Source organism: Strongylocentrotus purpuratus, unplaced genomic scaffold, assembly GCF_000002235.5.
Source record: "Strongylocentrotus purpuratus isolate Spur 01 unplaced genomic scaffold, Spur_5.0 spur5_scaffold_10, whole genome shotgun sequence".
NCBI lineage: Eukaryota > Metazoa > Echinodermata > Echinoidea > Camarodonta > Strongylocentrotidae > Strongylocentrotus > Strongylocentrotus purpuratus.
The window spans coordinates 7813260-7836764 of NW_022145595.1; the positions used below are offsets into that span (position 1 = coordinate 7813260).

Genomic DNA, 23505 nt, shown 5'->3' on the forward strand with positions numbered 1-23505 from the left:
AGGTGGGTCTTTTCTTTTCTAAAATTGGAGAAAATAGAAATTAATGACATTTTTGTACACAGTAAATGGGAGAGTTCACAATCCAATGACAAACTTGCCAATTTGAGATTCACATAGCTTTAGTGATCTCATATTATTTCAAACTTTCGCCATTCGTTTTCTCTTGTTTTTCTGCTCTCATGCCCTGCCCTGGCCTGCTCTCATATTTCAGTACCTAGACAATCATACAAAAGGTTTGCACTATTACAGTGAGCATTCATTACATGATGTAGAATAGAATTGACTCCATTCTAATTTGTCTCAAATTCAGGCAATAACCACAGATTTTCTTTCAATCACATTCACTTTGTCATACATGAAGATATAGTTACATTTTGTTTTGACTTGGGGTGTATAGTTTGCTTGGTTTAATCAACTTCTAATAAACGCAAACTTCCCATGACTGTCACACTGAGCAGTTTACTATCACTGCCTTTAATTTGTAAAAATGCAAATAAAATCAAAATTTGATAGAATTGATATATTACTGTTTTTTATTGACCATAAATGTTGTACATAATAGCAGTACATGTAGAAAGAAAACGGTGGTATGAAAGATATAACTTACATGTGTGTAGTAGATTTATAAGCGAGTATTGTCATTTTTTAGACAGTATTAAAACGACGGGAATAAAAGAGTTTGAAACACACTTCTGTATTTATTGTGTAGTCTAATAATCTACTGTGTCATAGTAGTCGGTCAGTCAAGTTCATATATTTGGTTTGTTCACATACCTGTACAGTCGAACTGATCCTGTCTATTGAGGCCACCCAACGGAAAGTGGACATTGTAGACATGGGTGACAAAATTGATGACCACAATAATAGACAGGTGGTCACTGAAGGCTAGTTCAGATATGATACGATACGGCAAAACTTGGTTCTTCTTTTTTTTCTTTCTTTTTTACAAGTGAAGAAACCATTGTGGGTTTTTTTGCGATGGTTTTCCGGCCCATATCTGAACAAGCCTTTAGTGACCACCTGTCTACAATGGCCACATATAGACAGGTTTAGTTTGATTGACCTTATGTGAACAAACTGAATACATGAACTTGCTAAGCATATATGGATGTGAATGATTCATCAAGATTATCCCTCGAAAAAGACATTGACATGATATATCAATTGTAGCTCCCAACCCCATGCAAATGTAATGTGAACACAAATGAAGCATGGTACTACAATGTGACTTGTATTCCATTTTATATCATTTGCACTTTGCAGTAACCATGGAGATATGATTTACATTCAAATAATGTTGTAACTGAGAAGTATTCATAATCAGAACATTATGATAGACATGGATTCACAAACAGCATTTATTTCATAACACATTCACTTGAATTCATTAGAATTGTAAAAATATACAACAATGTTTGCAGCTTTTGCTTACGCCAATCTCAATAAGAAGCATAAATAATGGACCTACATGTAATTTTAAATATATTAAAAACGAAAGGGCCTAAAGTCAAACATGTCATTAAAATACTCAAGGCCTACCAAACCATGGTCTGTATTTAATACAGTGGTAAGTATGGTAAATTGACCTAAATTTGCTCTTGCAAATAAATTGCACATCCTGCCAAAAGCATCATTCATATCAATAACCTATATTACAGGTATACAAATGATGCCTTAGGAACTAAATGTACAGTGCAACATGTACCTTAACAATTAGTTGAGCATTGCGAAACAACAAAAAAGAGAGAAATGTGCATGCAGTGGCAAGTGTTTATGCATCTGTTTATACATTTCATTTCCATTTGTCGGTAAGGTATACATGATCTATCACACTTTTATCTCAAACATATAATATGGAATACCCTTTTCAAACCAAGCAGTTCCCTGGGAAACTTTACCCGTGAAGTCCTTGGTTTTCCTGGGGAAGCCCGGAGAATTTTATAAGGGATCTCCTCCACTTTAATACCAAGGTGGAGAACTTCCCTGGTATAGAGAATTTCACCGGGGAAATGGCCGGCGTGATTGGACAGTGGGTAACTCCCCCCCCCCCCCCCCCCAGTGAAATATGTAGGAGGTCAAATATCACTCCCGCCCGATCTCACAGATTACACACGCCTAGCTCTCGCTCGTCCTGGGGGGGGGGGGGGGCGTTTCATAAAAAAAAATTCAATGACAAATGACAAAAATCAGTAACAAATGTGCTGATAACCAATCAGAAGCAAGGATTTCACTAGCTTGCAACAAAAACTGTCATCTGTCACAGATGACAAGTTTTGTGAAACGCCCCCCTGATGATAGGTGTATAGCCACGTACATGCTTCCAAACTCCATGCCATGAATCTGACCTTACTTATAAGAACACATCAATCGTGAGATTCCTAACCAAATGGCAACTTCCTCGAGAACCGAGGTCGGAGTGAAAGGTACTCCGGTATTTTTTCTCTGTTTACCCAGCCAATTGAGCACATACAATTCTGAGATTTTCCCCAGGGAATTTCATGCAGAAAAAGCCAAAATTTGGTTTGAAAGGGGTATAAATTGTCCCAATATTCCTGGGCATGGGTTTTATAAATACAATTCCATTACAAATTTAATCATCAAATACAATCTCTACAAAGTCTTTGGCCTGGAACAAGAAGGGCATTTATACCAGTATTCATTTTGACAACACGTAAACAAACATGGATCCAATACATATTAAAGTCGAATTTGATGGGCCCGCATAAAATAGTTTGGACTTTTGACAGTTGTTTATGATTGCCCTAACACAACTTCAGCAATTCCATGCATAATTTATTGCTGGAAAATTAATTTAAAATTGTCTTTTTTTCTATTATGGAATCGACCTGTGCTGTTACTTATAAAACAATATACACATGTGTAGTGCATACATGCCAACATTTGAAAATCAGAAATCTGTACAAATTATGCTATTTAAAAAAAAAAGAGGAACAATCCTAACTCTCCTATTCAATACAACAGACAAATTTGTACAGGAAGAGGAACACCTGCATTAAAATGATAATTATCTTCTCCCAAAAAGAGGAATGTTCCTCTTTAATCTGAACAGTTGGCATGTATGGTAGTGTATTTTAAGAATTTAGTTCCGAAACATGCGGCATCAACTTTTTAACAACATAGACTTTTTATTTTTGGCATGAATATACTTATTTTTAGTTGTTATATAAATAGACACAAACAAAAAACATTAGTTTTTTATGAGAATATAAAAAGATCCGACATCAACATACTGAGTTTGGTTCCAAAACATGCTACATCCATTTCAGTTCAGTTCCGGAACACGATAGAGTGGCCTGCTTTAGAAACCGACCAATCACAGAGCAGCATGACGTGCATGAATGAACGCGCACTGATATTCAGTTTCCCACACAGTAGAAGGTGGTGAGCGGCACTCAGTACACTGCAAGCTTGGGGGACCCAGAGTTCCGTTACAAGACGTGCTAGCTACATCAACAGATTTTTAAAAGTAATTAATTTATTGCACTATTAAAACTGTGGAATCTAAAAAAAAATTTAAAGTTATAATGTCATCCCAATACACCATGGGAATGAGTTTCATTTCAAACTGATATTGCAAAATAGGCATATTAATTAAAAACCCTTGTTTTTCTCAGAACCTAGTTTTGTGGATGTAGCATATTTTGGAACGGAACTCTTCATGTTTTCTTCTCCATCATGTGTACATAGAGTTGTGAAGGCTCTCCGTTTCAAACTGTCTCTGCTTGGCCCGTGCCTGTGAAATTGCGGGAAGAACAAGACAGATGAAAAACAAACATGTTTGACAAGCATAAACATTGTTGTTACGTAAAAGTAAGAAATGTAGCCGAAGGTTAATTGAAAGTTATCAAAAATAAATGATAGAGTATCTCTCTCTCTTTGTAGTCTTAACGGTAACACAATTAGATAAAGTCAAACCTAGAATGTTTCCTAGCTCTGCTGACTATTAATGTACATGAATACTCTCTCTCTCTCTCACTATTTCTCCCCCTTCTTTCTCTCTCTCTCTCTCTCTCTCTCTCTCTCTCTCTCTCTCATATCCCCTACATTGCAAGGTGTACATGTATTTTCTTTCCAACTCAATTGTTTTATGCCTTCACACAAAAAGAGGGATGTGCAATTTGTGCACCCTTCAGGGGGGGGGACTACAGTTATTATTTACCTACACGTAAGTTCACACAGAATTTTAACACAAATTTCTTCCAATCTGTTCTAAATTTTTTAATTTGTTATCATTATATTCTAGTCAACAGATCGACAACAGACCAAACACAATATTGCACTATCTCTACGGCCAAGAAACGGTCAATTTGCCCTTGTATAAACAAGGTATTTGGACTGTGGTATCGTGACTACTTACTTTGTGTTTTTTGTATTCCTCATAATCTTCATCATCTGTGGGTAACTCATGTCTACATAGGGGACAGGAATTGGTCTTTTTTTTTAAAGGAAGAAAATAAATGATCAAAAATTGAGCACTCTTTTGATATTGAAGCGATTGTTACTAAACATACTAGTAATAAGGGTTCTAGAAACTCCATCATTCAACGACACTTTTTATATTAATAACCAAATCATGAAGTAAAAGAAAAAAAATTGATCATGCTTATTTTTCATGAAAACTTTCTTTTTTTCTTCTTCAGATCAATGCATCCACAAGGCTTACCTCTACTAATTATTCTTTCTGAAATCAATTTAACTTATTTTGGGTTACTACTTATTAAAAAAGTATTCTCTTGCATTCCAGCTAAAGATTGTTAAAAACCTTTGAAGGACACCTTCATGGTACAATTGAATTATCCCTGGTATGTGTGTCTGAGTTGAAGCAAAACTAACAGAGAATAACAGAGGTGAAATTATGATGTAAATGAGACAAATAATGAGAAGTTTATAACAAATCCTCCTAGCCGTAAATGTGGCTATTAGGTGTGATATTGGACAGCAATCCTTGTAAAATTAAAAAATAAATGAATAAATAATTTTTTTTTTTTTTTTAAAATCCAAAATATTGCTTGGTTTTAATACATACCTTGCCTAGCCATGGTAGGATACAAGTCTGGTGAAATTCATGGGTGCATGGTAGAGTCTTTGTTACATCTCCCCTTCGATAGGGCAGCAGGCATATAGGACACTTCTCTGGTAATAACAATAAATATATTGGATACTTTATTGTACCCCACATATCCAACATGCAAGGTGCTCCAATATTACCCCCACTTTTCTAGGCTACCAATTTTTTGGTGTTCACAGCATTCAAGGAATTTCCTTCTACCAGTACCCAATTAACACCTGGGTGGAGAGTGGTAAGTGTAGATTGATGTCTTGCCAAAGTACATTAGTGCAGTTAATAAATCAAGATATCAAACCTAAAAAGGTGCTCTCTCTCAGCTGAGGAATCACCCCCCCCCCCCCCCCCCCCGGGGATCTCGGCCATGGGGAGAAACTTGGCATAAAAATAGAGTATCTTAAATATCAAGAATAAGCCCCTAATAAGGTTTCATATGCATCTCTATAGTTATTTTTTTATTATTGGCAATTGAGTAGTAGTCTCTATATTCACATGCATTAGGTACCATACATAGAGGTGTTGTGGTCGAGTGGATACGTCGCCGGACTGTCGATCACAAGGTCCGCGGTTCGAGTCCCGCCGCCGCACTAATGTCTTTGGCAAGACGTTGATCTACATTTGGCACACTCCACCCAGGTGAAGTAAATGGGTACCTGGTAGGAATTTATTCCTTGAAATGCTAGAGGGCTGTATGGCAGCAGTGCTAAAGCCAGGGTACTAATCGGCAGCACCAGGAGGGTCAAATCTGACCGACACGAGCGCTATACAAAGATCCCACTATTATTATTATTATTACAGCTGCCTGCAGTGCGCTAATTTGGAGGCTGCAAGGTACCTGATATTTAAAATTGCATAAATTTTGTCTTAAAAGATGTAAAGGAATCTAGGCGATAACCCCATGAAAAGCCTTCATCTCACATACGTCTGGGTATATCTGGAATGCTTACCTGATCTGTCTTTTAAAACGTTGGTCTCCTTTAAATTGGCAACACATTCCTTTGAAGCTGGAGGAGCTTTTCTGATATCAGGTGGGAGTTCCAAACTAAAAAGAGAAAAATAATAATCAAAATAACACAAAGCAAATAAACGAATAACAAACATGCTAGAGAAATAAATGTTTTTCTTAGATTGCTCAAGCTGATGTAAACATGCATCTTTAAAAAAAAGGATATCATTCACCCATAATTTTCAATCATTAATTAGCATTCTGTCTACTTGATTCGTTACCCAGAGGTGTACAGTAGCCAGTTTAAATCCTTGGCCTGTGTTTATTACGCATCTTCTTTTCAGTTATCTCTTTATATTGCAAATGGTCTTAATCTCGGGAACTTAATATAAAACATATTGTCTTAAAATAATCAATGAGTACCTGGAGTTTATGTTATTTGTTTATTTTCTGAAATTAAAGACTTCAAATGATAATTTGTTCTTTACTCCAGTTGAACCTATTAATATCTATTCAAAAGAAATGTACTTTTCTTCATTTGCTCCATTGTTGGATTTGCGACCAAGATCTCTGTGGTATTGAGTGGTTTTCATGAAGAAGAATTGACCATGGATAATTAATAGGAACAATTCTTCTCATATCATGACGACGATGTTGATGATGATGTTGAAACTCACCCTTCTCTTTCAGCATACTGCCTAACATCATTTATTAGAATCCTGTGAATTATAAGATACAGAATTTAAAAAAATCAAAACTTGATGAACACAGACACAAATCAGGGTTATCCATAACAGAATATCATCATCACGGAGTCGGGCTAACTTGGCCTTCTGGCAAATTCGGCCTAGCTGCAAATGCAAGGCCGGGTTGTCTCGACAAGATTAATCAATCAAGAGTCACCAATGTGTATATGTTCATGCTCATTGTGATTTAATAATGCCCTTTCTAACCACAATCTTCAATGGAAATGTGTTCAATGATAAAATTGAAGATAATCTATAACTTCTCTTCAGGTAAAATGACAACAAAAAAAAACCACATTTCGGATTCATTATCACATTATGCAGCATGCAGTGTCACACTTCAACGAATGTAATTTCTGCAATGAGGCATGTATGGTCATGATGGCAGACTCGCTCTGTTTCTATTTCTATCTTAAAAGTTCCAAGTTCCAGTTCTACACGTTGTCGTTACGAAGTATGGCCCGACGCCAGCAATAACACATTAATATTAATTTCATCAATGACATTTGTCATCATTTTTAATTTCAAGTAGCAATTTTTTCTTTGTCATAATCTGCCTCGTGCACTAAAGAGAGGAGCCGACCCTACCCAAATCAGAGGCTAACGAACAAAAGAGTTTCCAATAAAATGACAATTTAAATTATAAGTATTAGCTGGCACAGCATGACATTAGCACTGTATTACTAACATAAATGATAAAACAATTTTTAAAATACCATCACCTTGATCACTGTTATTAATTAATGTACGCGCGATAAGCAGAATCCAGCCACCCTTCTACTTATCACGCCGCCAGAGCTCCGGGGAGACCAATGCCTCACGGTTCTGGTCAAGCAGCAGCTGCGCGCAGCCTTTTCTAACATTCAAAATTCACGTACATTTACATGATTATTCTAGCTGTTAAACTGTCATTATATCTCACCTCGCCCATCGTAGCAGAGTATTTAGTTCAGGACCAGTTTCCCCAGTTGGTTCACAGCCATGTTCATCGAAATAAGATGCCATTGTTAGGAATAAATCCGGGTGGATTTGTAAGTTCTCGTCTAAATTGTCATATCATTGATGTTGTTGTTGTTGTGTTTTGAGTTATTGGCGATTAGTCAGTGATTTGACTATTGTCGCCAAATTACTTTACGGCACGTGTTATATCTCTCAATTTTGGATTTTTTTAAAAATACATTTATTTCGTTTTATATTTATCTATCTTTTAAGATAGTATCGTAAAATAATATCGTAAGCAAAACATTCATGGGCTTTGTTAGTGTTTCTTAACAGTACGTGCAGATTATTTGTTATATCACATACACACCATACATAAATATGTATATAAGATAGCACCTACACAAGCTTCTATATTCAGTAATCTTATCATACCTTTTATCATTGTTGTTACTTTTTCTTATTTTATTTTCTTAATACATTATGTTATTATATTTTTAATGTACTGAGTGTAATTTAACATATTTATAATATCGTATTATGTTTTACTGTTCTTATTTTATTTTCTTATTACATTATGATTGTTATTATATTTTTAATGTACTGAGTGTAATTTAGCATATTATAATATTGTATAATGTTTTACTATTCTTATTTTATTTTCTTATTACATTATGTTATTATATTTTTAATGTACTGAGTGTAATTTAACATATTTATAATATTGTATTATGTTTTACTGTTCTTTTTTTATTTTCTTATTACATTATGTTATTATATTTTTAATGTACTGAGTGTAATTTAGCATATTTATAATATTGTATTATATTTTACTGTTCATCAAGGGAGGTATTACTTCCTGATAGGGAACCGTTTCGTTCTGAGAAAGAACCGTACAATAGCTTTTTGTATACTGGACTCACTCTTTTTTAAGTATTCCATAATTTTTTCAGGTTGGGATTCGTTAATTTCTGTTAGAAACATAGCCCTTTCTATAATATAGTTAGGGCAATGTACTAAAAAATGTTTTACAGTCTCTATTTCACTGGGGCATCTATTACAGAAACCAGTAGCATGAATTCCCAATCTGAGGAGATCCTGGTTAAGTCCAAGGACTCCAAAGCGGAGTCGATGTATTATTGTTGAATGTTGTCTCTCTAATGAGCATATAAATGGTTTATTAACATCTTTTTGATATGTTTTCAAATACGAGTTGGTTTTGTTCCACCTTTCTTGCCAAAGGAGTTTGGAACTTGTAGTAATTAAGCTTTTCATTTCTGACATATTTAGGTTATTATTGACTTCTATTTTCTTTACTAATGCGGCCTTTGCGTGGAAATCCGCCATCTCGTTCCCTTTTATTCCACAATGTCCAGGTATCCACTCTACATATATATCAACTCCTTTATTCTTTAAGTGAGTAGTCATGGTGAGAATTTCCAGAATAAAAGATTCGTCCTTCTGTTGTTGTAATGCAATAAGTGCACTCAGTGAATCACTAAAAATAACAACCCCCACATAAATGTCTAATTCATCTACCCATCTGAGAGCAAGAATGATGGCAGCCAATTCAGCCCTGTACGAAGAGGTGAAATTTGCTAACCTTTTGCTCCGATGTACAGAATAGTAAGGGACGTAAAAAGCAGCTGCAGAGGTCCCTCTTTCAGGTACTTTTGATCCATCGGTGTATATATGTAATTGAGTCGCCCATTTAGTATGTATGATTTCCAGGCTGCTTTGTTTTTGTTGTGTAGGATGATCTGTTTTCTTTATTCGAGTACTTAATTCCGTTGACACTGCCGGAGGGTAGAATAACCATGGTGGAAATGGGGAGTAGGTTATCGTTTCTATACGTTTTCCCAGCTTGCTTTGTATTCTATATCCAAAAGGTTTGTTTACGTTTTTCCCCTTCAAGTATTCAAAATGCCAACATGGTTCAATGTTTTTTAACAACGGATGATTCGCCCATCTTTCGATGTTTTGTCTATATTTACTTGAAAGCATTTGTCTTCTTATATCCAAAGGCATTTCCCCCATTTCCACCTGTAGTGATTCTAAGGAGGTTAATGGCAGCCCACCTGCGCATATCCTCAGTGCTTGGTATTGGACAGAGTCAATGGCTTTTTTGGTGGTAGCAGCTGCACTGTCATACGCCTCACATCCGTAATCAAAAAGAGACCTTATAATTGCTCTGTACACCATGATAAGTGATTTCGAGGAACTTCCCCAGTTTGTTCCAGTTAGACATCTTAAGATATTTAATTTTCTTTTACTTCTCGTGATTACATTTTCGATATGTGGTTGCCAAGTTAACCTTTTATCAAATATAACCCCTAAAAAGCGATGAGATTTTTCGTACATTAACACATTTCCATTCAGTTCTATATCAGGCGGTAGAACGGTATTCCAGCTTTTCGTAAAAAGTACGGGCACTGTTTTGACAGGTGAGAGTCGAAACCCCCACTCTTCAAACCAACGATTTAAAAGATTCAAATATTTCTGTATTTTTTCAGTAATATGTACAATGTTCCTGCCTGATATCCATATTGCGCAGTCATCTGCATACATAGATATGCTTACATCTTGGTCTGTAGGTATATCACCCATCATTATATTATATAAAAGAGGACTTAAAACACTCCCTTGTGGTAACCCGTTATGCGTTTTATAAGTTTTAGATTCTGTATTTCCAATTCGTACTTGAAAAGTTCGTGCTGTTAGATAATTTTCTATATATCTCAGCATGTTCCCTTCTATTCCATTTTTTGCTAATTTAAAAACCAGACCCTTTATCCAAACTGTATCGAAAGCCTTTTCGACATCCAAGAAAACCGCTATTACATGTTCATTACAATTTATACTCTTTTGGATGTCATTTTCTAATTGTACAATATTGTCCGTCACACTACGACCTTTCCTAAATCCACTTAAAAAATTGGGTAATAATTCATGCTTTTCAACATACCATTGTAATCTTTCTTTTATCATTCGTTCAATTATTTTGGCAAAACATGATGTTAAAGAGATTGGTCTATATGACGATGTATTTCTGGGATCTTTTCCATGTTTGAGAATAGGGATTATTATAGAATGCTTTAGTTGAATTGGAATTTCCCCGGTTTTCCATATTAAGTTAATAATGTTCAGCATGATTTCCTTGTTTGCTTTTGGCAGATTTTCATAAACAACGTAAGGTATATTATCTTTTCCTGGGGCAGTCTTTTTTCGCGATTGCACTGCCTTTTCAAATTCTGTTATAAAAAAGGGTTCATTTATAACATGATCTACATTTAAAATATGAATGTCATTATTTGGTGCCTTCGGTAATTCCTTATTAGTATCCCTGTCTTTTATTCCTATTTTTTGAAAGTAATTTCCAAAGGCATTTGCTTTCTCCTGATCGGAGACAATATCTTTACTATTTACAATCAATGTTGACATATTTTTTGTTTTTTTTATTAGTACACCATTCAGCCGTTTTATACAAGCCCAGATCTTAGATTCTGGCATATACTGATCAAGCTTTGTGCAAAATGCTCGCCAGTAATTTCGTTCTGCTTGGCGGAGCACACGCTGTGCTTCTGCTTTCTTTTTTAAGTACTCATCTACCTTTTCAAAAGTTATTTTCCGTGACATCTTATTACACATTCTATTTCTCTCTTTGATTTTCTCTGTACATTCTTTGGTCCACCAAGGCACCGGATTTTTAGAGACATTTCTCCTTTTCGGTACAGTTTCTTTTATACACAGTTTTAAATATTTCATGAAATTATCATATATTTCCTGTATATCATTATTTATAAGTATGAGATCATTTGTAATCATCTCTTCACATTTCTTAGCAAATTTTTTCAAATTTATATGTTTAAAGGAGATAAAATCATCTGCACTTCTTATTGAAGCATCATTATATTCAGAGCTTTTCCCGTCTAAAGTTGTTTGGATATTTATTGGGAAGTGATCACTTCCAAAAAGGCTTTCCATGACTCTCCAAGTACTTCTACATGCCAGTGAAGGAGTGGTTATACATAAATCCAAGCATGACAGTTTTCCTGTTCGTGGATCCAGTCTGGTTCCTTCGCCATCATTCAAAACAGTTAGATTATGATGATTCACGAATTGTTCTATCACTTGTCCATTCTTGTCTGTTTTGTCACTTCCCCACATGGTACCATGAGCGTTAAAATCGCCTACTATAATAACTTTATCATTTTTATTAACGTCTTTTAATAGCACATTCATAATATATTCATTTAATTTCTTACAAGGATTATAAAAGTTCACAATTGATAACTTTTCATTTCCTGCGTGTATGTTTACTTGCTGCATTTCTAAATTTACATCATTCATTGGACCTTCATACTTGATTTTATTATGAACGTATATCGCACATCCTCCCCTCGCCTGATTTTCCCTATTTCTTGGGAGACATGTGTATTCAGGAATTTGAAGAACTCTATTTTCCTGAAACCATGTTTCTTGTATACATATCAAATCATAGCAATGTTTGTGTGTGTTCAAATACTTTATAAGTTCTTTTCCATGCCCTAGTAATCCCTGTGCATTCCATTGTAGTATGGAAAACAGTATCATCAATGTTTTAAGTATCGTTATCAACATTGTTAGCACTACTTATTTGCTGCAGCGATCTTTTCGCTGCGACCAGAACTAAATTATTTATTTCTTTAAGAGTTTTGCCCTCTGTGAGTGAGAGGATCAATTGACATATAAAGTCAATTATCTGATCATCATTTGCTGTAGCTATAAAGTTCGTGGTTACAGAAGGATTTTCTTTCTTTTCATTGTCTTTTTTTGAAGTGATTGTTGTGGAGTTTGTTGATGTTGTTGAAGGATTTTGTGGGATTTTTCGAGGGATTTTCGAAGGATGTTATGGTGGCTTCAAGAATAGAAAAATATGAAAAAAGATAATGTAACTAAAATTGTCGATGATAATAGTCTTAATAGACTCAATAGATGATGATTCAGCAGATACGGATGAAGAACGTCTAAAACGAGATGCATAAAATGAGAAACGGATAAATTAATTGATTACAGATATCCAACAGTTCATTTGCAACCCATAAAGTGCACAATGAACACAATCATCAGGGGCTGATCTAGCTTTTTGCCAAGGGGGGGGGGGGGGGTTGACCCAGTGGTGGATGCAAAAATCGCGCCGTTTTACTGTTTTACCCTTCCCCCCCCCCTTTTTTTTCTTCTTCCCCCTTGTTTTCCTCGCTAGGCCGCCCAAGAGGGGGGGGGGGGTAAACCGCCGTACCCCCCCCCCCCTAGATCCGCCCCTGATCATTTGGGTAGATGAAACGGTATCAAAGATAAAGGTAAATTAAAAAAACCTCAGAGCAAAAGTTCTACGATAAATGCTCCGGAGACGATGTAACACAACCTACAAAGGAGCGAATGATCAGGAACACTCTTAAAACTGAAATGTTAAATCACCATTTAAAAGGGCCGAGGAGTGACAACTCTTTCAAAATGGTAGATTAACCCTTTGAACATGCTGGATCCAACACTATAGAGGTTGGATCCAGCATGTTCATTTTGAAAGAGTTGTCACTCCTCGGCCCTTTTAAATGGTGATTTAACATTTCAGTTTTAAGAGTGAAGAGGAAGAACGGAAAAGGGCGTTTTCTTCCTCAATAGATAAATGTGTCATTAATTGGAAAGCTTGGAATGTTTATTTTCAGAAAAGGAATGAGGAGTAAACTTTAGTGACTTCTGCGATTTTTATTTAAATAATGATGAATTAATTTGTTTTTGAAAGTATCTGGATGACTACACCTTTGTCTTATCTGAGCCCCTGGCAACTACCGCTTTTGACTACCCAAGTGCAAAAATCCCTCACTTTATTATCTTCTTACATTCTCTCACTTTTTTATTCTCTCTTACAAATGATATCAGTCCCTTTTATTTCACCATTCTGTCCCCTTTTCACCTTCTCATATTCTCACAATCGTTATCTCAGTCTTCCTTTCAATATTCTATCACTCTACCATACATCTCTTTCACGACAAATTTCTTTCAGTTTAAATCAATATCTTCTCACATTCTCCCAATCTTTATCTCTTCCTTACGAGTTCTCTCACTGAATTATACATCTCTTTTATTAAAACTTCTCTCAATTCGTCTTTTCCACACGACCTTATGTGCTGTGCATCTCTCTTTTTCGTACTCACCCAAACACAATAGACATTATAGTATTGAAACTATATTAATACACGCCAAACAAACCGTGATTTATTTACTTATTTTAATGACTTTAATAAGAAAAATGAATCGTCCTTTAATAGTGCAACACCGATTGTATAAAGTTTGCCTATTTACATCAGCTTTACTTACTATAAATATTATTATTGGTTTGGAAAGAAATAGCGATAGCATAAATGATAATGATAAAAAAATAATAATATTAATAAATATGATTAACAACAATAATGATAAAAATTATAATACCCCCTCCAAATAATGATTAACAAGAATCGTAGTTATTAGTATTACTATTATTATCATAACAATTATAGTACTGATAATAATAATCTTAATCATAATTATTATTATCAGTATTATTATTATCATAACTTTAATAGTAATAAAAATAACAATAATTACAATAATAATATTACTAATAATACTACTACTACAACTGATAATAATAATAATAATTATAATTATAACAATACTGATAATAATAATAATAATTATAATTATAACAATACTGATAATATTAATTATATTGATAATTATGATGAATACAATTTTGTATTGTTTTGTAGTAGAAACTGTTGGGAAGTTCGCTCCAGTAAACACAAAGCCCAAAAAACAAACAGTTATTGTGAGCGAACTATTGGCTGTACAGAAATAATTTCATCCTTTCTATAGAGTAGGGGTTATATGTTTTTTTGTAAGATACTTTGTTTGCATTAATCTACACACGATTCACGACCAAGCAGCATTGTGTTAAAAGTGACATTTCAAAAAATTGTAAGCTTTAAAGGTAAAGACCAGTATTGGAAACGCCGCAATTTCAAAAAATGAAATGGAAGCTCTCATTACCAATCATGTGAAAGAATATGTTTTGACCAATACATGATGATACAAAATTTGCCAGGAAACCAACTACTAATTCATATATTTGGTAAATTTGTTTCTCTCATGGTCTGTGAGAGATATAGGGTAGTCCCATATACATCTTTCTGTGTATAGTGCTTGTAACTTTACGAAGAATGGGCCAAATTTCTTATCATTTTGATGATTCCAGAACCTTGCAGATGCTAGATGCTAGATGATCAACCTTTTCTGATCGATTCCACAACGTTTCTTTCACAATGCAATCGCATGACCATAACTGGTCTTTGCCTTTAAAAGACGATTATCCAATATTTTCATTGTGTATTGATTTAGCGTTTTTCAAATAAGCAGTTCCCTCTCCCCCCCAAACAAAAAAATAGGCGCCAATACCCATTTTTGCGATGAAAAGGGCGCACGTATCCTCAGATATTCATTGGCGTATCCAGGGGGATGTTTTGGGTGTTCAAACACCCCCTGGGAAACAGGGGGTGCTTTAGATGTTCAAACACCCCTACACCCTTTATCTGTATTTTATCTATGACCTCTCCCCTAACCCCCCCCCCCCCAAAAAAAAAAAAAAAAAAAAAAAAAAAAAAAGTTAAACATGTTTTGTTTTTCCTCATCATACTAACTATTTTAAAGCCTTAACACAATTCGAAAACAGCTTCCATTGTCACTGAACAAAGAAGACTTAACATTGCTATATGTAAGACTTGATCCATCTAGCCACCTTGCCTCACTGAGACTTGGACCGGTCAACCCGATCCAGTAGTCCTCAGTGGCACTCCTTTTCTTCTTGCGGCTCGATGAAGACCAGATGGAATTGGGAACAAGCTAAAATCGCATAAACTTGATTCATCTTGCAAGTGCTGGATTTGTAGAACGACCTGCTGTATGCATATTCCACCAGAGAACATGCTAAAAGATGAAAACAATATGTAAATGACTAAACTTTAAGAAAGTCGACAAAGAGATTATTTGGGTAGCCGAGAAACTGAAATATTGAAAGAAAAAAAGATATTGATGACGATGATAACGCAAAAGAAAAATAATAATGAAAAATAATGATACTAAAAATAGATGCAAAGACATAATATTTTTTAAAGCTTTGATAATTAATGTCTAAAGAAACTCTGCTCACCATCACAATTTTTTTACAGTCATTTTTGTCTATATGAATGAAAGAGAGGGAGGGGGAGGAGGCGGGAGGGAGGGAGGGAGAGAGGGTGTCAAGGGAGTCAGGAGAGTGGTAGTGGATAGACCTAATATAATGAACATCAAATGCATGACGTTATTGCATTGTTTCTCTTAGTCAGAATCAGATAAAGATTGAGAGAGTGAAGAGAGAGAGAAAGGGATGGATGGGGGGGGGGGGGGTGAAGGAGGAGGGGAGAGAGATGAAGAGAGAGAGAGAGAGAGAGAGAGAGAGAGAGGGGGGGGATGGATTGGGGGAGAGAGAGGGAGAAAGAGACAGAGGGGGAAGTGGCTAGACACATTATAATTATGATCAAAGCCATGCCATCATTTCCTTGTTTCTCTTACTTACTGAAGGTGGTGGTTTCTTGTGATGTCATTGTGTCTGACATGGTGATCGTAGAACTTGTCGTGGGATTGGACATCGCATTCCCAGCCGATAATTCTGTTGACTCTGAAACATTTTAACAAACATTACAGACTTAAATGATCATGATATAGTTGATGGTTCAAGGTTGTAACAAATGAAACCATACGACAAAGCAATGGGATCAGGAATGACACCTAAACAGGAATGCAAGGCCAAAACAAAGAAACTTGGGCCACATTTAAACATATAAATTTCAACAGTTTATTTATTTTAGAAAGTATAATTGGTGTCACCAAATTGGACATTTAGACTTAGTAATGTTTTTTCAAAGTCAAAAGGACTATTTTTCCAAATAATTTATCTAAATGCATTCCTGTGGCGTGTTTGTTGTCATTGAACTTGTGGGCAAAAGGGTATTACGATTGGTACCCTCCCCCTCAAAAAGAAAAGTTTGAGCTAACTTACTTCAGCAAGTGAGAGAAACAATGGTGGTTCTGTGCGATGTCGTTTTGTTCTACATCATGGTCGTAGCGTTCGTTGTGGGCTTTGGCGTCGTGGCCGTAGTCGATAATTCTCTTGACTCTGAAAAGTGTTTTAACAAACATAACTGAGTTAAATAATCATGATGTAACTAAGGGTAAAGTGTTCTGAAACATGAAACACACTTACCAAACAATAAGACAAGGAATGACACCCAAACAGGATTAGAAGTCCTAAACAGAGAAAATATAGCTCCATGAAAACATAAATTCTAACACTTTATTCCTTTCATGAAGACTTGTGTCAGCAAATTTGTAGATTTAGTGGTGTTTTGGCAAAATTTGAAGAGATTCTTTTGTGCAAAATAATTCATCCAAACGTGTTACAGCCCCCTTGTAAAAAAATGTTAGCGACGCCTGTGATAGGAAAGGACCAATAAAAAAAGTCAGATAAAGAATGAGAGAGAGAGAGAAAGAGAGAGAGAGAGAGAGAAAGAGAGAGAGAGAGAGAGAGAGAGAGAGAGAGAGAGGGAGTGAGAGAAGGGGGGGGGGGCTATAATGGCTAGACCTATTATGATAATGATCAAATGCATGACGTCATTTCAAAGTTTCTACTGCTTAGACATACTAGAGGTAGTGGTGTGTTGGGAAGTCTTTGAGTCTGAGCGTTCAGACATCGTAATCGTAGGCTTGGATGTCGTAGGTTTGGTCGTCGTAGGCTTGGTCATCATAGGTTTGGTTGTTGTAGGCTTGGTCATCATAGGTTTGGTTGTCGTAGGCTTGGTCGTCATAGGTTTGGTTGTCTTAGGCTTGGTCGTCGTAGGCTTGGTCGTCGTAGGCTTGGTCACCGCTTCCGTCGTTGACTCTGTGATCTCTGAAAATAACCCCAAAAAACAATATATACCTGTATATTAAACTCATATGAGGTAAATGACAATGCATAACACTATTTCCTCTGAAATTATTACCCTGCCGGCTGTCTCCAGGCGCTCTTGGTCAAGGGATGGGTATAGGCAACCTGGCCTCCCTTTTAAATAAGGCAATATACCTTATGCAATATGCACAAACCGTCTTATATCAAAGTTTCCTAATATCCATTCATATGATGTTTGCAGGAATCATATTTGGTTGAACATGTGGTTAAAGAACTCATCAAATATCAAACAATTATTTAGTATACATTTCAGGAAAAATACCCCAGCTTAGGAACCTAGTGCCCCGTAACAGCAGGTTTTTTCTCCATCTATTTAAGAAAACCACCCTTAAGGACAATTAACCCCCTGAACATTACCCCCTAGGACAATTACACCCCCCCTCCCAAAGGACAACCAAGGACAATTACCCCCCCCCCCCCTCCATGAAATTACCCTCCCTGTTCAGTAAAGGGGAAATCTACCCTAAAAAGTATGTAATGTACTATTGCACATCAATTCTCATTGAAATCCCATAAACAGTGTGAAAGTACAATTCGCCACATAAACTTTCAATTTCATAAAGAGAAGTGGTTAACCTGGCAATACACTGCCAACCTACGCATAAATTATATTGCTTCTGAACAACATGAGAAGTAAGTGTTTTAAGTTTAATTGCAATCCTAAGTTTAGAAGTAGTTTGTTTGACACATTTTTTCAAATTGTTGTGTTTTGTTAAAGTGATTGCGAAGAAAATGCCACCCCCATTGCAAGGAAAAATGAATTCATGAACTTCCCCACATCATAATCATAGTAATCAAGTGTACTTTATATTTTAATCACTTTCTATTGTTATCATCATTATTATTATTACAAGTGTAGCATTTGACATGGAATTTATTTTCTTTTTTTACCTTGTGACCTAATCTATCTATAGCCATCATTATACATGCATCTTATTTTTTTCCTTTTTTCACATGCATAAAGATATCCTCTTATGGTGTTAGAATTAAGTTTGAAATATTTGACAATTTTCAGCACATTTCATCTTCCTGTATTTACAACATGGACATTTTTTTTTTTTTTTTTTTTTTACTTCTTTAACTTAATATAACACATTAATGAAAACTAACACTTAAAAGAAAGAAAATGAATCGGAAGACTTAATATTTACATATTTTATGGATAAAAAGTTGCCTTTCTTTTTTACTTCAACAGGCATGGATAAGCAGTATCACTTACAATCAGAATACAAATTTAGTAAATAGTAATTTCACTATTTTAGTATTTTCAGTCAGTACACATTCCTTTCCAAATATTTAACTGTATGTACATGTAGATGTGATATATAGAACAGGGGGTGTTTCATAAAGCTGATCGTAAAGTTATGCATGACTTTACAAATGACTTGAATATGAAGTGCCAGATAGGATACCTTAAGTTTTTCCTGATGTTTTAACAAAGTGTGACTATATTTCTAATAACCTCAATTAAATTATGGCAAAAAATATACTTTGCATTAAAAATTGTTTGTTATGATAAGAATGTTAATCTACATCTGCACAGTTCAACGTTAGTTGATGCAGTTAAAAACGATTGAGCATCCCATTTGGCTTTTCATATTTAACTCGTTCGTAAAGTCATGCATAAGTGTACGAACAGCTTTATGAAACATCCCCCTGGAGGCCCTATCATTGTCAATGATAAAAAGTGGAGGTGGATAACAGTTGATACCTGAACTAGCAACCTTCTTTTTGCCACTGCTCCGCTTCCTTGGTTTTGTTTTGTGATGAATGAGTCCAGTGTATGGATTCCTACGAGGATAGTACCAAATTGTTTCCTTCTTCTTTTCCTTCTTCTTTTCCGGGAACAAGCCCAAATCTGCTTTCAATTTTTCATTCTGTTCGTGAAAGTATTTGCTCCAGTCTACTTTTTCAGAAGACTTGTTCTTGGCTTTGTATATGGAAAGGAAAATAAAAAGAAAGACAGTGTGTACAGTTATTTACAAAGAAGACATCGCCAGGCGCACATGCATAATATGTAATAAATTCAACTTTTTCTTCAAACTGAATAAGTTCGGGGAAAAGCAACGTTTCCAATCTCTATTTTGTTGTTTTCACTATTTGGTTGAATATAAACTGTAAACTGTGAATTTGTGAAACTGTAAAGTGCAACTTGTCAGATGATCAGAATTGATCATACAAACTCTATGTATATTCAAGAACACAAAGTTGATGCAATAAGTACACATTAACATTTTTACTATTTGGCTAATACTTCCAGTAATTGCAGTTGTCTTTTTACAAGTTTAGGATGATGTATTGGTGATTCATCTCTGATACTAAATTAAGGAATGAATAAAGTGGTGCCCATTAGCACCAGATTTTGAATTTTCATAACACATGATGCTTTATTTTACTCATGATGTGCAGGCAGCAAGACTCCCATGACACACTTAAAGCCCCTCTGCACTAGTTTGGCCAGGAGGGATTAGACCTCCCTGCATGGTCACAGACAGGTGGTTATCTCATCAACTCAGCCCTCAATTATCATGAGAAAAAAAGGATCATGGGGGATCAATGGTCACTGATTAGGCATTGTTTGCTATATAGAGGGCGCATGTAGCTATAAGTACAGCAGTGGGGCTTTAAGGTACTTTTGTTCTGCCAACAGCTATTTCTAGATTATCTGCTGAGTAACCAGTAACTTCATTACTATCATAACAATTTTGTTGATGCTCTTTCGGAAACTTTAATAATTTCAAAATGCTTAATGTTTTTTTGTGACTCACGTGACACTTTTTAAGGGTGCTTTTATAGGGAATAAGATTACAAAAGCAATGACAATTGGCAGAATTCTTATATTTATTAGTGTTTTATCGAAATGGACCTATGAGCAACCCATTACATATTTATTCCCTCTCCTTTTGAGCCCCCTTTCAGATAGAAAAGTTTACCTTAATTCTAAAGACCATAACTATACCAAATAAAAGGGCCTATGTGAATAAACTTCCTGAATGTTGACATGAAATTTTAGCCTTCGGGTACTCCAAGTCTCCAACAACAGCTAGGAATAATTTGTTATCGTATCTTCAACCTTCTCCGTACCGGTACCGTACAAGTAGGAAAATTACAGGAAGGCCATTGCAAGATTTGGCACAAACATCTGTACTCACTCAACTTTCTTTGTACATGTATATGTCCTGATATTTCATTTACGATATCTGGGATGTATGGACTGATAGAAAGACTGACAACCCCAGAGGAGAACTCCTGAAAATTTTGGTTTGAAGTCCAACAGTTAGGTTCAGTTGAGAGGTAAACAGCCTTTTTGTATTTATTGGGTAATTGTGAATGTTAAGGATTATGTCTAGATCTACCCTTTCTTGCATGAAATCCAGTAGAATGAAAGAAGAAAAAAAACAATTTTATGAGATTAGGACAGGGATGGGAAAGAGCTCTGCAACTGAGCCCTCATGAGGGCGAGGTATCTATGAACAATTATAGATTCGCTCCCACATTGAAACTATAATCCCTACAAAGTTTTAAAAAAAAAATCTGTTTCATGCACGACCGATGACCCACAAGGTACAATGAATGATAGTTATCAAAATATTCAAGTGAGCTTAAAACTAAAAGAACAATTTTTACGCTTTATCTAAGCACTTATGAAATACCTTACCTTTTGGCATAGTGTTGAAAATCTGTTGTTATATTGATTAGCCTTTCAGTTCATTTCTGTAGATTGAGAAAAGTAAAAATCAAACTACTTAAAGAGAAGGTTGAGTTCTGGGAAGAGGTGAAAAATAATTTGTGAGCATTACTCATTCTTATTATGCAAGCGTGGAAGAACATCAGTTAAGACATGTTCCCTGAAAAGCATGGCTCTTCAAATGCCTTCATATTCTAAATATGCATGTAACATCGTAAAAATCGGGGGGGGGGGCCGGTTTTTTACGCCACGTGTTCGTGTAGTCCCATATACATCTTTCTGTGCAAGTGTTTGTAACTTTACCAAGACTTGGCCAAATTTCTTATCATTTTGATGATTCCAGAACCTTGCAATACACACACATTCTTATATGCTACATGTAGATGATCAACCTTTTCTGGTCGGTTCCACACCGTTTCTTTCACAATGCAATCGCATGACCATAACTCAACTTTATCTTTAAAATACATTAATAAACACTTGTACACGATGCATTTGATTTGGCTGCTAGGCGAGGAAGAGGGATGATATGGTAGATGAAGGAGAAAAAGGAAGGAGAAAGAAACATGATACCAAGGTTATCAAGCTGCTTCAAGCAGTATAGTCAGGTACTAGTACATCTCAGTAAAGTCATGGTGAAGATGCATGCCATTATCATTATTATCAAATGCTCCAAACAAGTTCCAAGAAAGATGTATTCTTTTCTATTGGGCATTGGCCATTGCACATACTGCTAAGCCTATAAGTAATAATATGAACAATTTGAAATATCTATCAGTTCATCACTTGCCTAAAGCCCTAATATTAGTTATAACCAGCACCAGGTCATCCCCCTGTTTGCACCTGCGTCCCGTTCCTAGAAACCATCATAAGTCTAACTTCTTGACTATCCCATTGAAATGTGTGTTATACATGTAGAATTAACACGCATTTCAATGGGATAGTCAAGATGTTAGACTTATGACGGTTTCTAGGAACGGCCCCTGGTGCCTAATTATTTATTGACTGCCTTCAGGGCAATACGACATATATATGACAAGTCGTATTGCCCTGAATTAGGCAGTCAATATTACTATTATTAACCACATCAGACATCTAGAGCAAACAAGAAACTATCTTATACTCTTAAATTATGTAAAACACAGTAACCGACTAAGTTGCAAAAACATCGTCAAACCAGCACTGTGCATCAAGTACTTGACAAATTTGTTGATACACTGCAAACAGTGAGCCTTGGGTGATTAATATTATGTCACAATAGAGTGCGCTCAAAGTGCGCATTTTCCCATACGCGTAATAGATGTGCAATGAAAATTACAATTGGCTCTACATTATTGCCTACTAGTTTCACACGCATTTTGCCATTGACTTTTCAGCAATAATATTTGTTCATTTGTTTACTGTATAATATTATTGACCGGCAAATTAAACACAAAATCCCATTGTCATTGACTTTTCTGAGCGGTCAATAATAAATTAATAATATTTGTTTTTGCCTGTAGTTTTGTTGGCTTATCCATTAAACCTCGAGGGAAATTAAAAAAATTGCCCTGCTCAGATGTCCGATACTGTTAATATACAAATAATACACAGCAGTGAGGGAACTAACATTAGTAAGAATTACCTGCACGAGGTACCTGTGGAAAAGTCTAGCACGCCCGAGGCGATAGCCGAGGGTGTTTAGACTGTTTTGAAGGTACAGAGTGTGGGAAATTTTTACTAATGCCTGAACAATTTGATGTGTATTATTTGTTTTATAAGATTACCGGTAGGTCTATGTTTTAGGGTCTATTTATTTTATAGGTCTAACATGATTTTGATAATGACCGGTCATCGCCATTAAATAATGACCGGTCATTATCCAAATTACGCGTTAGGCAAAATAAATGCCTGATCACATGTACGCTTTCAACCAATCATTTGATTAGGATTCACGTCATCATCTTATAATGTAAAATATGATATTAATATCGTTGTTGTTGATATCACCAAACGCAAGCCTTATCATAGTCATACTACATAGCCATGTTCGAGCCC

General features: G+C 35.5%; 2 protein-coding genes across 4 annotated transcripts; both read right to left on the bottom strand.

Moving 5' to 3' along the window:
* Window positions 1–3533: 3533 nt before the first annotated feature.
* Window positions 3534–7858, bottom strand: LOC100889034 (E3 ubiquitin-protein ligase RNF181). 2 transcript variants are annotated; one of them, XM_003731233.3, is made up of 6 exons: window positions 7701–7858; window positions 6710–6751; window positions 6034–6128; window positions 5048–5154; window positions 4379–4453; window positions 3534–3754 (listed from the first exon to the last, which is right to left on the bottom strand). In XM_003731233.3, the coding sequence occupies exons 1-6, from the start codon at window positions 7781–7783 to the stop codon at window positions 3695–3697; spliced, it is 462 nt and encodes a 153-aa protein (XP_003731281.1). In that variant the 5' UTR covers window positions 7784–7858; the 3' UTR covers window positions 3534–3694. The 2 variants fall into 2 exon arrangements, with proteins under 2 accessions (XP_003731281.1, XP_030835212.1); XM_030979352.1 differs by lacking the exon at window positions 4379–4453.
* Window positions 7859–15409: 7551 nt separating this feature from the next.
* Window positions 15410–21495, bottom strand: LOC115921640 (salivary glue protein Sgs-3-like). 2 transcript variants are annotated; one of them, XM_030979355.1, is made up of 6 exons: window positions 21439–21495; window positions 19492–19710; window positions 17475–17720; window positions 16833–16949; window positions 16350–16442; window positions 15410–15721 (listed from the first exon to the last, which is right to left on the bottom strand). In XM_030979355.1, exons 1-4 carry the CDS (start codon window positions 21446–21448, stop codon window positions 16882–16884), a joined length of 543 nt encoding a protein of 180 aa, XP_030835215.1. In that variant the 5' UTR covers window positions 21449–21495; the 3' UTR covers window positions 15410–15721; window positions 16350–16442; window positions 16833–16881. The 2 variants fall into 2 exon arrangements, with proteins under 2 accessions (XP_030835215.1, XP_030835214.1); XM_030979354.1 differs by having other exon boundaries at window positions 16350–16451.
* Window positions 21496–23505: the final 2010 nt, after the last annotated feature.

What these genes read in the sequence shown, in the direction of transcription:
- LOC100889034 (XM_003731233.3), bottom strand. Translation starts at nt 7,783, where the DNA reads ATGGCATCTTATTTCGATGAACATGGCTGTGAACCAACTGGGGAAACT. An exon ending in CGTTTTAAAAGACAGATCAG is followed by an intron (nt 5,155 to 6,033) that starts GTAAGCATTCCA and finishes TGTTATTACCAG; the next exon opens with AGAAGTGTCCTATATGCCTG. An exon ending in TCCTACCATGGCTAGGCAAG is followed by an intron (nt 4,454 to 5,047) that starts GTATGTATTAAA and finishes TTAAAAAAAAAG; the next exon opens with ACCAATTCCTGTCCCCTATG.
- LOC115921640 (XM_030979355.1), bottom strand. An exon ending in AAAGAAGGTTGCTAGTTCAG is followed by an intron (nt 17,721 to 19,491) that starts GTATCAACTGTT and finishes GGTTATTTTCAG; the next exon opens with AGATCACAGAGTCAACGACG. An exon ending in CCAACACACCACTACCTCTA is followed by an intron (nt 16,950 to 17,474) that starts GTATGTCTAAGC and finishes AACACTTTTCAG; the next exon opens with AGTCAAGAGAATTATCGACT.